Source organism: Monodelphis domestica, chromosome 6 (assembly GCF_027887165.1).
Source record: "Monodelphis domestica isolate mMonDom1 chromosome 6, mMonDom1.pri, whole genome shotgun sequence".
Lineage (NCBI taxonomy): Eukaryota > Metazoa > Chordata > Mammalia > Didelphimorphia > Didelphidae > Monodelphis > Monodelphis domestica.
In genome coordinates, this window is record NC_077232.1 from 123,468,549 (window position 1) to 123,483,675 (window position 15,127).

General features: G+C 35.3%; 1 protein-coding gene across 5 annotated transcripts in view; it reads right to left on the bottom strand.

Annotated features, from left to right (window-relative positions):
- Positions 1-15,127, bottom strand: part of ARAP2 (ArfGAP with RhoGAP domain, ankyrin repeat and PH domain 2) — a 224,507-nt gene that overhangs the window by 84,503 nt on the left and 124,877 nt on the right. For all 5 annotated transcript variants that reach the window (XM_056802513.1, XM_056802512.1, XM_007496580.3 and 2 more), the window contains exons 15-16: positions 14,894-15,028; positions 2,902-3,046 (exon numbers count right to left, since the gene is read on the bottom strand). In XM_056802513.1, the coding sequence (XP_056658491.1) occupies positions 2,902-3,046; positions 14,894-15,028 (280 nt within the window). The remainder of the gene's footprint in view (positions 1-2,901; positions 3,047-14,893; positions 15,029-15,127) is intronic.

A 15,127-nucleotide genomic window follows, 5' to 3' on the forward strand; every position in this document is an offset into this window, starting at 1 on the left:
CTAAGAAGCAACTCTGATGAATTTATGATAGCAGTGACAATGAATTATCAAAAATTTTCCTTGTCAAACAGTCCCACAAAAGGTACTCAGAATGGTTCTAAATAAAAGAATTGGCAAATACTTAAAATACTATTTACTTCAGAATACAAAGAATTGATTTTAATTTAGTGAAATCTGCCAATACACATAAAACAATATGGATGATTTTCAAGGTTTTAAAAATAAAATTGAATATGCTATCTTCCAAAAAGCCTAATTTACATATTTTTAGAATTGAGGTCAAGAGAGGAGGGAGACAAATAGGACTAAAGACTTTTGCAAGAGAGAGGAATAAAAGTTAGAATCCAATTCAATTCAAAGTTAGTAAGCAGTTATTATAGACAGTATAATAGATTTGGGAGATACGAATTATTATTTTTTTATATTTATATTGTTATATTTTATTTATATTTATATGTAAATAATATTTATATTATTACAAATTATATCTAGATTAGAGTCAAGATAAAAGTCTCAAAGATTTTAGTTTACTAGGGAGAGAATGGAAGGTTAGAAGTATACTCAAGAATAATAGGAAGACAGATGACTCTCTGCTAGAAAGCAAAGCTATGTAGAGATGATGGCATCTGTGTTGTCTTGAAGAAAAAGAGATACTTCAGACAAAAAAAATGAAAAGATGGTCATTCATCCAGGAATGACAAAGAAAGCAAATACATAGATACAGAAAAAGCAGGACAAGAACAAAGAATCATAAGCAGACTAATTTGGTTATAATGGGAACAAAACAAAACAGAAGAGTGATAAAGATAGAAAGATAGGTTGAAAGCCAGAGTCAAAAATTTATATTTTATGGAATATGTGAACCTCTTTGCAACCCTCAAGGAGTTACGTAAATGTTAGCTGATATTATTCATTGTTTTTTAATTATCACTCAATTTATCAAAATTATCAGGAATTTTTAAAGAATGTGATTGTGTAGGTCAAAAAAAATGTCAATATTCAATTCAATGCTAAAAACATAAAAATTGTCATTTTATATTCTAAGGATCATCACATGTTGTAGATGATAGTTTTAAAGAGGTGATGATATTACAACAGTAGTTCTCCTAAGAGTATCAATGCAGGACCTGTACTATCTGCTATCATTTCCTGTCTCAGCATCATCGGTTCATATTTTCAAACATCTGATTTCACAGATATTTTTTCTGCTTCTTAGACATACAAGTCGTCAGCAGTGATATGCTATAGCCTAATTACTTCCATTAACTCTTCTCCATTGCCCTTTGGATCACTCATAATTTGATTCTAAAATAATTGTGGCATTCCATTATTTGTAAGGATGTAGTATCCCTTAAAGAAATTTGGTCAAACATTTATCAAGTGATCTTATACAATCTGTATATGTGGTTGGAACTTCAAGAACCTTGTTTTTTTTGGGGGGGGAAGAAGAGGAACAAAAACAGAAGAGCCTTGAACACTGAATTCTGCACCCCAGCTAAATGATTTTAAACACTCTTCAAACATCATAATCAGATCCTCATTGGGTGACTGAGAAAATATAATATGTTGTAGAAAAGCAACTTTCCTCCACATATTTTTATCAAAAATTCCCTTGATACATGTGGACTTTTGCTGTACCTACTTCACAGGATTGTTGTGAGGCAAAAATGGGAAAACATATATAAAGTAACACAATGTAAAACACTATACAAATGCCTATCATTAATGTTATTATTTTGCAAAGGTTTTAAAAAGATGAAAAATTAAGTACATATCAGTTATATAACATGTTATAACTATATATGTAGAAATATAAAGATTTTTCTCTGTTTATGATTCTTTTAATTTCATCTTTAAATACTCAGTATTATGGCTTAATTGGGTATCATATCAAGCTTTTTGTTGACTTGTAAGTCTATACATTACACTGGTATTTTATGTATCAATACTGTTCATAAATTTCAACTATCCTCTCAGAGTTTTATAAATGAATTTATAGTCTTAAATGTTGTTATCTTTGGCTACTGTATCTCTTCATTTGGCAAGGATCAAGTTTCTGAAGGAATTTGCAAGTTGCAAATAAGTTATGATATTAAATTACAAAACATTCCAAAAATGAACCTTATTACATATAAGAATTAAAATCTTCAGCAATTTTTGTGCCAAATGAAGACATATTGTATATTAAAACTCCTCTAATGGCCCTCAGCAGAATATTTAGAAAAATAACTTTAAGTTTAATCCAGATATAGAATTCACTGTTTTCATATTACCAAATGAATATTCCTACCTGAATTCTATATAAAAATTCATTTTATTATCTCTTCTTTTGTGGGCTAGTATTATTGTAATTATTCTTACAGATCATAATATTAATTATCAATTAGATTTTTTTAAAATTACAGAGAAATCTAAAAAAATTACTTTAATGAAATGGAATAAAGGAAGGTTATTTAGATAATGCCAATTAATTTTGGTATTCTGGAATTTCCTATTTTGTAAACACCTTATTTTAAACTTTTTAAAGACATATTTGGATCAGAGAAATTATAGATGTATAGATGGGAAGGATTTTAGACATTATTTGACAGTCCTTTTATAATGGCAGATTGGGAAACTAAAGTCCAAAGAGAGGTTAACATATTTATCCAAGGTTAGCTTATGAGTAAGAGAGATGGAATTTGAACATAGATCCTCGAACACCAAATGCAATAGCTTTCAATGAATAGACATCTTTTATTGTAGACTATACTTAATAGGGTTTTTTTTTTTCTCCTTCTAAAAGAAAGAACAGAAAGTCCATGAATTGTATGGGGCAGCAATATAAATATATAAAATTTCCTTTTTTTTAAAGCATAAATACATTATTTTACATCTGAAGCATCTAATTTCACAACCTACCCGGTGTTTATATAGAAGTCCTCTTTGTGTATTGCAAGGCAGATAACTTCATTCATATTAATCGTGCCATTAGGAGTTGTTGCCTTATCATTTTCATAATAACTCAAGAAGCCCCCTTCCAAAACACACCATTTTTTATTTGTTTCTGTGTTTTAAAAGAGAGAGAGGAAGAAAAGTTGAACTGAGCATATGGAAATCAATAAAACATTCTGCTTTTAAATCATGACCTAACTACTCTAGAATCAAACATTCAGATTAGAGAAGGATCTTAAATAGTCTAATCCATATCTAAAGAGAAAAACCTTTTCTACCACCTCAAACAAGCTTTCTATCCCATACTTCAAAACTCCCTATTGTTTACATCATATATCTCTTTCTTCATCATTTACTTTCTTTTCTTCACCCTACTTGCAAGCCTCCTATCATCATCATTCTAAATGAATGGTCATCTCCAAAACCACCAATAACCTCCTAAATTATTCTTCTCAATCCTCATTCTCCCTGACCTTTTTTAGTAATCTTGGATATTGTTGAAGGCACTTTACCTTGAAACTCATTCCTTTCTGGATGCTCAACTGCTTTTGCCACAAATCAAATAATTTACTGTTTTTCAATTAACTATACCGGAATGAATAAAAGCAGCTATAGAAATAGTACCAAAATGGATAAAGAATAAGTTCAAATGTTCCAAAAGCTTCACCTTTGGATAGCAAAACAAGTAAAGATATAGATACAAAGCTTTCTTTTAAGTAAGAAAACTTAATATGGATTTTGCTCTAACCTTGCTATGATTTTATTTATATCTTGTCTCTCCACAAAAAAAAAAAACCTTTATTTTGTCCATATAAAAAATTCTCCACTTAATAATATATCAGTTACCTCATATTAATTGTCTTTTGGGGATTTATTGGAATGGATTTGATATTTCATATGAATTAAAGTCAACGTTTCACTAATACATGCTGGAAGGAAAAATCCTCAAGAATCAAATTGACTAGAACCCAACTGCATACACCAAAAAAAAGATGCGTATCTCTTACCCCACTAGTGAAGACAACAGGGAACACTTTACAACTGGCCCAATTATCATGAACGATTTGCCCAAACCAAACAAACAAATTTGAGGAAACTCATGCCAAGAAACCCTTTTGCTGCTTAACAGAAAAGTTCACTCCTCATCAGAATGAGGATAAGGTATACGGCAAATAAAGGAAATGTGTTACATGAACTTGAAGGGTGATGAGACTCCATGGCTTCTGATGTCCCTTCTAACTAGATCTATAATGCTAACAGAGGGTTCACATAATACAGTTAAACACCCCTGAATATTTTCCTATACATATATTACACTAGGCAAACCAGGATGCTTACTTTTCCCCAAATATTCCTACCTATTTTCCAAATCTTGCTTTTTCTCTTCTCAATGACATCACTCAGCATTAATCCCCCCCCCTTTTCTTTATTAAATATCTCCATCTTTAAAGGTCCAGTTCAAATAAATTTCATTTGCATTGATACCTTACATATACATAATGAATAGATTAAATTTATATTAAATTTTAAGTGGCAAATCACTAAAATAACCCCCTAAGTTTGGTATCTTTTATGGACCCTAAATTCTTGACAATGTTTTTATTCAAAACTCGTTAAAAATGTAAATACATATTTCAAAGACTTTTCATTTTTTAAAAATGGTAAGAACTACTCATGCATTTGGAAAAGCAACAAATTTTGTGTCCAAAGACTAGGACTTGAGATATAGTTTTGGTGCTTACTCTCCTAACTTGGATAAGTCACTTGATCTCTCTAACCCTTAGTTTTTCTCATTTACAAAATCAGTTGAAGAACAAAGTACCTAAATCATTGGGACAGTTTGAGATCAAATTAGAGTCTATCAAATCTTCTGTGAATAAAAAATTTTATGTAAATGTCAGTAATTTTTATTATGATTACTTCAGCTCAAATATAGTTTAGACTGCCCAACGTAAAATAACCAAAGCACAAAGTAACCCCAAAATTACCGAATATGAATACTAAGGCTATCTAAAAATATAAGCACTATTATTTTCTGCTTCCCTATCGCTGCCCTGTTGTTGTAGAATTGCCTGCCTAGCTCAATGCAACTATTAGCTATGCTTTTCAGGGTTACCAAAGGTAGAGGTTATAGTGGAGAGTTCTGACAAAAGGTGTGACACCAGAGAAGGAAATGGTAAACCACTTCATTATCTTTGATAAGAAACCCCCATGAACCAGAAGGGCTACGGTACTTGGGGTCATGAAGTGTTGAATGTGAATAAACAATGAAGTCACAAAGTATAGTGGCTTAGCAAAGAGTAAAATAAATGAAGTTTTACCCCATTAAAAATATTTATTTTGCGCTTGTGCTCTCTCTGTCTGTCTGTCTGTCTCTCTCTCTCTCACACACACACACAAACACATGTATATGCTTGAAAATCTGAGAAAAAAAAATTCTGCTAGCCTTGGTTTGATTCGGGCCTAGCACTTTTTTTATTTCATGAACTCTATACAGAATAGAAAAGAAAAATACAGACCAGGCTTTATATACCATAAGCTGGAAGTATTTTAAATTCTGAGAACTTTTCTGACAACTTGAAAGAAGCTACAAATTCTTTGAAGAATAACAAGCATTTAAGCTTCAGACAATTTTTAAATAATCATTTTGCTGCTCTCTGACTTCACAAGGGGAAAAGTTCTTATAGTCTATTACAAATCTTTTAAAGGAAAAAAGCCTTACTGCCACTTTCTCAAATGCTTTGTGAAAATTAATTCTTCTTACGAATCTCAAGTTCCATGGTAGGAACACTTTCCATCATGATAAGATGTTACAAATTAAAAATAAAGTACTTTGTTCTTCTTAGGACTTAACTACTTTCTTTGATCTACCTTTTATTCTTAAATCAAGAACTTTCTAAAAATATATTTTCTAGGAACCTTAGATATGTTTGTGGCAGTGATATTATTATATACACCAGCAGCCTTCAGGAGACTTTATACTAGTTGAAACCAATTTTGTAAACAATTGGCTCATATTCCCAAGACGATAGCAAGCCGAGTGGCTAAACCTATCTCACGTATTGCAAAGAAGTCTTTTTCCTAGAAGCCTGGTTTAAGAAAGAAATGGTTTGTTCTGCTCCATCGTGAACGTAGTAGCACCACATGACAGCTCAATTTTACTGAACCTGCCTAAAACAATGGTAATTCTATAGAGGTAAACATTCCGTGGGAGGTCAAAGCTGCTGCTGTACCAAAGGCAACAGAGATGACAGGGACGGGGAAGATGAACAGTTATATGTGCTTAATGTTTTGTAACATGCTTTATATACAGTATCTCATTTGCTCTTCACAACAGCCCTGTGACGTTAAGTTCTATCATTGCCTCCATTCTGATGATGATTAAACTAACATCTGAGTTTCAGTGAGTTGTCCCAGGACACAGAGCAAGTCAGCGTGTGAGATAGAATTCAAAACCAATATTCGCTGACTCCATGTCTAGGAGCACATCCAATACACTGCATTTTATCACAAAATAAGTTCACTTGGAAAGATGGAGGGAGGGAAGGAAACAAGGAAGGAAGGAATTGCTGTCTAGATACTTAGCGGACAAAGGGAAAGCATTCTGATTCTTGATTTTAAATTTGGCAAAATTTACTAGCTTAACGAAGGTACTTCAGGGGCATAAATGAGGCAAAATAGCTTTCTAAAAGCAACTAATATTCATTCTATCATCTGTTCTTTCAATACCAAAAGAATGTGGTTCAATTTATGAAAATGTTCTTGTGAATTTAACAATACCCACCCTCTGTTTTATTCCCTCAAGTATTCTCATTATGCTTTTTAAATTAATGGAAGTTCCAATTTGGCAGCCTCATGTTGTTAAAGGAACAATGAAAGGGCAGGGGGAAGCTACTTAGTCACTAACTGTATAACGCTAACTTCTCTAAAAATCGGTTTTATCGTCTGTAAAATAAAGGGGTTTTATTATGTGATCCTAAACTTGCTTCTGATTCTAAATTTCCAACAAATTATCCAAATCGAAGCAATTTAAAATACATCAACCAACTTACTTCATTGCCTTTCAAGGAAAACATTCCATTTATAGAAAAGAAAGTGATATTGCAAATGGATAAAATTTAAAAATTAAGCAAATGTTTGCCTCTTAGTTAAGCACTACTATATAGAGCTCTGTGTTAAACGGATGAGGAAATAAAAATTAAATCAAGCACTCACACGATATGCTTTCAGTAAGAGTATAATATATATGCATAGTTGTCTATCATAGTCAGCATGTGAGAAAGTATAAAACCAAGTGCTATCTAAAGGCTGAAGGTACAGAATAGCAAAAGAAGGCTTTGTGGAAGATGCAGCATTTGAGATAGGCTTAAAGAATGGGTAGAACTTCAAGAGTATGTAGAAGGGAGCAAGTGGACTAATGTCAGTTTGTGTATAGTTTAAATGGCAGGCAAAGTTGGGGGTAGTTGAGTGGCTCAGTGGATTGAAAGTCAGGCCCAGAGATGGGAGGTTCTGGGTTCAAATCTCTCCTCAGACACTTTCTATCTATGTGATAATCTTGGGCAAGTCACTGAATCCCCAACTGCCTAGCCCTTACCATTCTTCTGCTTTGGAAGCAATACACACTATTAATTCTAACATGGAAGGTAAGATTTTTTTTTTAAATCTTACTTGAGAGGGTAAAAAAATCTACTAAAAGAGAAGGCAGTGGTCATAAAAACAGACTGGGGAATAGAAGTATTTTGTTTCCTTGAAGATAAGCAATTAGACAGTATTCAGCTATGGAAAGTGGCCAACAGTAGTATTAAATAATGCAAAGAGTTCAAAGAGAAAGAAGACTGAAAAAAAAAAGCCTCAATTTTATAATTAGTAGTTCATAAGCCTGGAGATAGTAGTTCCCATATGATGGTGGAGAAAAAGCCATCTAAAAGGGAGAAAGAAGATAGTGAATTGTAAGGAAACAGAGACATGACAATATACATTTTTCCCAGGAATGGAAAAGAGAAAAAGGCCAGTCAAAGGAAATCTTTCTTTTTGAAACTGAGTAATGAAGTCTGGTTTGAAGGCAGACACAGAGCTGATAGAGAAAAATAAAGATAAAAGTTAAAACTAACACTAAATCCAAACATAGGAGGCGATACAGTTTCCCAAAAATTGTAGCACCGGTTTAAGCTTTAGGAGCTTTTTACTTTTTACTCACAGTAAAACATACACAACTAACTCTGTTCTGTTGAGTAGATTTGGGATTTCCCATAACACATGTGAAGCCACTTCAACTAAACCATGATTTTACTTCTGAAGTACATTATAAGGCTATAAAATCTAATGCTGTAATCTTCACAATCATGAAGTGCTTATGCACATTAAACAACTTATTTGGAGAACATTCATCCCCCCCAGATTTTTTCCCCCAAGTATATTCAGAGGGAGATAAAGGGACATTTCATAAGATCTGGATATTTTCTTTGTAAATCCTTAATTATGCAATTTCCTGTCATGTAATTTACAAATCAGACAGTCCCTGTTCCTTTCCTTTTTATTCTTTCCCTATGGTCATATTCTTATGGTTTTGGAAGAGACATAAACAGGAGCAATTAAGTTATGAAAACACAAATCAATTAACTCTGTCACCAGTTAGCAGTTTTTCTGGCAGGTTGCATAGGGAATGCTACTAAAATTACAGACGAAAATGTAAAGCCTTAAAAGAAGTTCTGAGAAAGGAGTTATTTACCTAAGGGCTGGGGATGGAGGAAGGGAAGGTTGAGAGGACAAAGGAAAAGCTGTGGGCAAACCTATAAAAGTATTCTGAAAAACTGTGTTTAAAATAATATTAAGTAATATTTTGAATATATTTTGTATAGTTAATAAAATCTTCTCTAATGTATTTTATGAACAGGATTTTAAAAGGCATCCTAGGCTGCTAAAGGAGTCCATAACACAAAAGAAGGCTAAGAACCTTAGAACTACAAGAACAATTTGCATTTTAAATCTCATACCTTATTGGAGTACAAGATTAATAGAATAAACCTCTAAGTCATGCAAAAGGACTTTTATATAGACCTTTTGTGTGATAACAAAAGAAGATGTTTTCTAACAAGTTCACAGTTAATTATTTTAAAGTAGTCTGCCTCATGTCCATTATTCATTAACCCTATTTATGTCTTAAATTCTTAGTAAAATTACACACAGTATTACTAAGTCCAGAGGCTTCCTTTAATCAATCTCAGATGAGAAAGATATTTAATGAATCTTACTTATGTTTACTGAGAGTTGGAGTTGGATTGGAGTTATTGACAATTGGAGTTATTGACTCCAATGAATATTTGGTTATCTATATAAAAAAAAAATAAAACTTGAGTCATTTTTTTTACCAAAAGGAAAAAGATGCTATTTCCCACTACAATCATTGTCACTACCTCTCACCCTTTCCAGATCCACAGTTCTAAAGTTTTCTGCATTTCTGACATGTCCCTCTGATTTAAGCTAGCATTATAAATGGTACAGAATTATGAGGTCGACTCCCATTTAATCATTCCCCCCCCCCCAACATTAGGGATAATATCTCACATCTGAGTTTGTTTATTAGGTATCACTTTATTAGATTGCTTCTTATTGTCCAATTTCAATTCAAACAAACAGTAATGTCTAGTAATGTCTTCCATATTACAGAGCACTGAGTTAGATGCTGACAGATACAAAAATAATTAGAGTGACCTGCCCTTAAGAACATACAAAGTAGAAAAGATAATGATAAGATGTATACAGAAATGTCTTTAACACAAAATATGATTTATACATAGAAGAGACATAAAGTGAGAGGAGAAATCCCCTTCTTGAGGGCATTTAAGGGCATGCATGTCAGTGGAGTAGTGAGGAATGAAAAGGCAGGGCTGGGGAGGATGAGAAGATTCATGCACTGTAGAGGAAGTACATGCAAAGGCAAAGGGATGAGAGGGGTAGGAGGACAAGTCTACTCTAAAAGCTCAGAGTCATGAAAGAGAAGTGAGGAAAAAAAATGAAGTCTGATCACAATGTTTTGCAAAGGGCTCTGAATACCAGCCGTCACATCTATACTATACTCAGTAAAGAACTCAGGGCTTTTGAAAGTTTAAAATAGGAAGATAAATTTGGCATCAGAGCAAGGAACAGATTTTAGGAGGGAGACACTGAAGAAAGGGAGGCTGGTTGGGAGAAGATGGCAGTAGTTTGTCAGAGAAAATTGAGGCCATGTAATCCAGTAGCAATCAGCTGGATCAAAGGATAATAGGATGAAACACTGGAAAGAATCTAGTTCATTAGCAAACCTAAAGAAAAATGAGTCACAGAGAGGCTAAATAACCTGCCCAAGGTCACATAATTAATAAAGAAAGAGGAGGGAACATCTTAGATTCAAATACCAGTCACCCAACTAAAAATCCAGGGCTCTTTCTTTCTATAGACTATCTGAAAAAGGAAAGCGTGGTAAAATTACTCTTGAGGTAGAAGAGACAGTAGTTGGTGATCGGGGTACAAAAGAGAGGAAGATATGTGACCTGGTGACAGGGTAAATGGTGAAGCCATTAAAAAAAAATGAACAAACACAAAGAATTAGGGAGGCGCTGGGTAGCTCAGTGGATTAAGAGCTAGGCCTAGAAATGGGAGGACCTGGGTTCAAATCCGAGATCAGTCTTCCTAGCTATGTGACCCTAGGCAATTACTGCTCTTCTGCCTTGGAACTAATACACATTTCACAGTATTGCTTCCAAGATGGAAGGTAAGGGTTTTAAAAAAACAACAACAATGGAATCAAAGAGGAAAGAACAGGCTTGGAAACAAAGTTTTGGAAAGGAATGGTCACTTCTGATAATGTGTAAGAAGGAATGATCATTTCTTTCCATGAAATCAATACATTTATTACCAAAATAAGAGGCTATAATTTAAATAGTAAGGTCCTAAAATATACCCCTCCCAAAAAAGAAGGAAAAAATATGAAACAAATGCAAGAAAAGCTCTGTTCCAAAAAGGAATCCACTCCTTAAACAGGATGTAAGTACCCTAAGCGTCTCTCAGAGCTGCTACAATTTATATCCACAGTGTTTCTCATGGTCAAAAAGCTGCTGTGAGCCCCTCTCCTGCTCAGGAAATCTAAGCCGGCTGCCCTGTGAAGCTACGTGCCTTTTACTAAAGCCAACTGTGTCAAGACTCCCATCCATTCTTTCAATAAACTAGCTAGATAGTTTCACTTATCTAAACAGGCTGTCCTCAGCTGGCATGTGTGGTGACACGGCAGGATTTGGTTCCTGCGCACAATTCTGACAGAGAACAAGTCAGGAGACAGAGACATGACAGTGGCCCTCGCCCCAGCCTCTCCTTGGTTCCCATGACTTTTCCCCCGACAAAAGGACATTTGGAGACCGCAACCAAAAATACCAGCTGTGTTTCTTTGTAGCCCTCCTGGCTCTCCACTTCCCCCTTTCCTACAGTGGTGAACTTTACCCCTATGGAGAAGTGAATTGCAAACTTCTTTTCCTACAAGCCAGACTCATGCTTTCAGGGAAGTTTAATGACTCTGACTCAAACTGAGTTTTAATTGACAGTTCTTTCCCCACTTGCTTCTCTTGACAAATAGATTCAAGTATATTTTGAATAGTTTGACAATATTTTTCCCCGTATGCCTCAACTCAATCATAAGGTTTCTAAGACAGTATCACAAAGAATGAGCATAATGTCATGTAAATATCAGGTAAGAAATAAACACTTGCTAGAGGAAAAAATGAATCTTTGAATCCTTCTCTTTTGTATAATGAACTCATAATTCTCAAAGTCTAATCTATTGTTCTAGAATATGTTTTTTCTTTTCCACACATAAGATCTATCTTACTCTAATTCTCAATCGCCCTTTGCCCAAATGACAGGTTCTTATAAGTCTCTTTCCTCCTGTCTACACCTAGTAGAGTGGCCATGGTCCCCTTCCTCAAATACTATTTCCATTATCCAGAGCTACAACAGGAACTGCAATTGCTTTTGCTGACCTCCAGTCTGTCTCAAAGCTGAAATGTTAACAAGCTTAATAATCAGTGTTCTTCAACTAGCAAATTCAGGAAAACCCAGTGACATTTCCTTCCCAATTTTTCTCCCTTAGTTCTCTTTTGGCTTCAGTCATACTTCATTCTCATTATTCTCCCCCTCCTGACAAACTTACTGAAAGAAGCTAGGTGGCCTAGAGTCAGGAAGAACAAAAGTCAAATCTGGCCTCAGATACTTACCAGCTGTGTAACCCTAGGGCAAGTCATCACCCGGTTTGCCTCAGTTTCCAAACCTGTAAAATGGGAAATTAAAACAGCACCTATACCCCAAGACTGTTGTAAGGGTCAAATGAGATAACACTGATAAAGTGATTAGCACAGTGCCTAGTACTCTAGGTCCTCTAAAGTCTTTCAGGCAGGCACTGCTTTTTTATTAACTATATCCCTAGCATTTAGGATGTATCTGGCACTTCCTACATGCTTAAAAAAATTTTGATTGACTTGGAGCACAATAGGCACTATATAAATGTTTATTTCCTTGAGTGAATAACTTTCTTATTTCAAAATGTTATGGGAAGGACATAGTGGTAGGTCTTTGGGATGCAAAGGCAATCCATGCCCCTCAAAGAGCCTCCATTCTGAATAAAGGAAAACAAACTTTTTCTCTGATCTAACTAAAACTTTATTTAAAAGGAAAACTAGCTCTAGCAGCCTGAAACTTACTAACCCCTGCTACCCTGAATCTAGTCAAAGTTCCCTCCTTGGAGCAGCATTGGTCCTTACATAGACCAATCCCATGCCCAGAAGTAGGGAGGTGTAGTGCCTCCCTAGCATGGGATTGGTCCAATTCAAAAATCAATTTCACACCAGGAAGTAGGGGGAAGGGACCCCTGGAGCATGCTGGGGGATATAGTTCCCTTGGTCACAATATTTTAAAACCCACAATTCTAATAGAAGAGAAAAAAAGGCATATACTCAGAAACTGGTACAGAGGAACAGGGATGGGGCCTGAATTTGTGATTTGATTGGTATAGACAATAGTGTAGGTGAGAAAGCTCCCTTTCTGAGGGAGATTAGCACCTTCTGAGCAATTCAGAATCTCAGAGAGCTTCCTGAAGCACTCAAATATTAAATGAATCATTCCAGGTCACATAAACAAGAATGTGTCTGAAGCAGGACCTAAATTGGCATCTTAAGTTCCAAATGTAGCTCCCTCCTGCCTATGTCACACAGACTCTTGGTTATTTGTAGAAAGAGGAACTTGAGGGGAGCCTTTCAAGAAAGAAGGAATATCAAGAGGTCGAGGTGTCATGGACATGCTCTCCCCAGAGATGGGGAGAGCCAGTGCAAAGCCACAGATATAGAAGCATGAGGAAGACTGTATGAGGAAAAGCAAGAAGGTATACATGACTAGAATATAGTGTGAAGTGGGGTTTACATCTAAAAAGCCTGGAAAGCTAGGATGGGGACAGATTGTAAAAAGCTGAAAATGGCAAATGGAGAAAGGTACCACGAAGTCCCTGAAAGGTATTGATTGTAGTGTGGGGAGAGGAAGAGATGCAAAGGTGAATGTACACTTTGGGAGCTGTGTGGAGAGACTTGGGGCAGAGAAATCAATTAAGAAATTATTTCAATAATTGATGCAAAAGATGATGAGCACCTGAACTGATGTGATGGCAATGGGAATGGAAAAGAATGGGGAAGTATGTGAGAGATAATAACAACAACAATAATAGCTAACATGTATGTAGTGCTCATTATCCACCAGGTACACTGTGATACACACTTCTCAATTATGATCTCATTTGAGATGCCATGGAGGTAGAATAACAAGATTTGGAAGCTGATTTCTGTGTGCTGAGGGTGAAGAATAGATGGCACCAAGTTTGGGATTCTGAGTCCCCAGAAGGATGGGGTTACCCTTGACAGAGACTGGGAAGTTTCAAAGAGGAGCAGGGCTGGAATAAGATGATAAATTATGTCTTGGATAGATTGGATTTCAAATGACGGTAGGACATGCACTTCAAACGGCAAGTAATTGAGGAACAGAGTTTTAAGAAGTCAGTAAACATTTATTAAGTGCTTAAATATGCAGTAGGCTATGTGCTAAGTGTTGAGGATACATTAAAAGGCAAACACAAGTAGCTCATATTCTAATGGGAAAGACTGGAGGAGGGGATTTATGAGAAATGTGCAGGGTAGAGCGTAAGCAGCAGGTGATCTCAGAGGGAAGATGTTTACAGGGTTTGGGTTAGGGTTAGTGAGGCAGCAGTGATGAAGGGTTAGAGGATAGAGACCAGGGAGAGGACGCCTGCAGGAGGTGGGATTCATAGTGGGATAAGGAAACAGAACGTTCTCGGACACGAGGGCAGGGCAGTGAACAGAGGCTGAATCAAGAGATAAAATATGGTAGGGGAGAGAGGAGGGATGGCAAGAAGATCAGAGGACAGTAAAATGTGAAAAAGCTGAAGGCTAGGAAAGGTTAGATTATGAAGAGGTTTAAAAGGAAAAGGATTTTAACAATACATTCAGACTTTAATATGTAGTGCCATATTGGTGTTACACACACACATACACACACACACACAACTTCTGAAACTAAAAATCAGAAGTATTGAGGAAAGAAATAAATTAGAAAAACAAGCTTTTATATAGTGTTTACTATGTGCCAGGTACTGTGCTAAGTGCTTTATATATATATTATCTCATTTTGACACCCACAATAATTCTGAGAGGTAGGGGCTATTATGATCCTCACTTAATCGTAAAGGAAACTGAGGCAGGCAGAGAGTGACTTGGCTGAGGTCACGGGATGATGGAAGTATTTGGAGTTAAGCTCAGATCTGGTTCCAAACCCACCTCCACCACCTAGCTGCCTAACTAAATCTCAATAGCCATTTACAGATAATACATCCAAGAAGATACATGGTATATAATTACAAGAAGAAAAACGATACCTTCAATCATTTTTTTCTCTGTAGATGGTTTAGCAGCCACAGATGGAACTTGATACAAAAAGTCACAGAGAAAAGTAGAATGTGAAGATTCTTGAGGTAAGCCACTTTCAAAATGAATGTCATGTTTTGGGAAATCTACAAAGAAAAAGATGAACAAAATTTTCTTTTTTGTGTCTGAGAAGTACAAAGGACATGTAAGAGTTCATAAATGTCATGTAATACTTATTTTGAAGA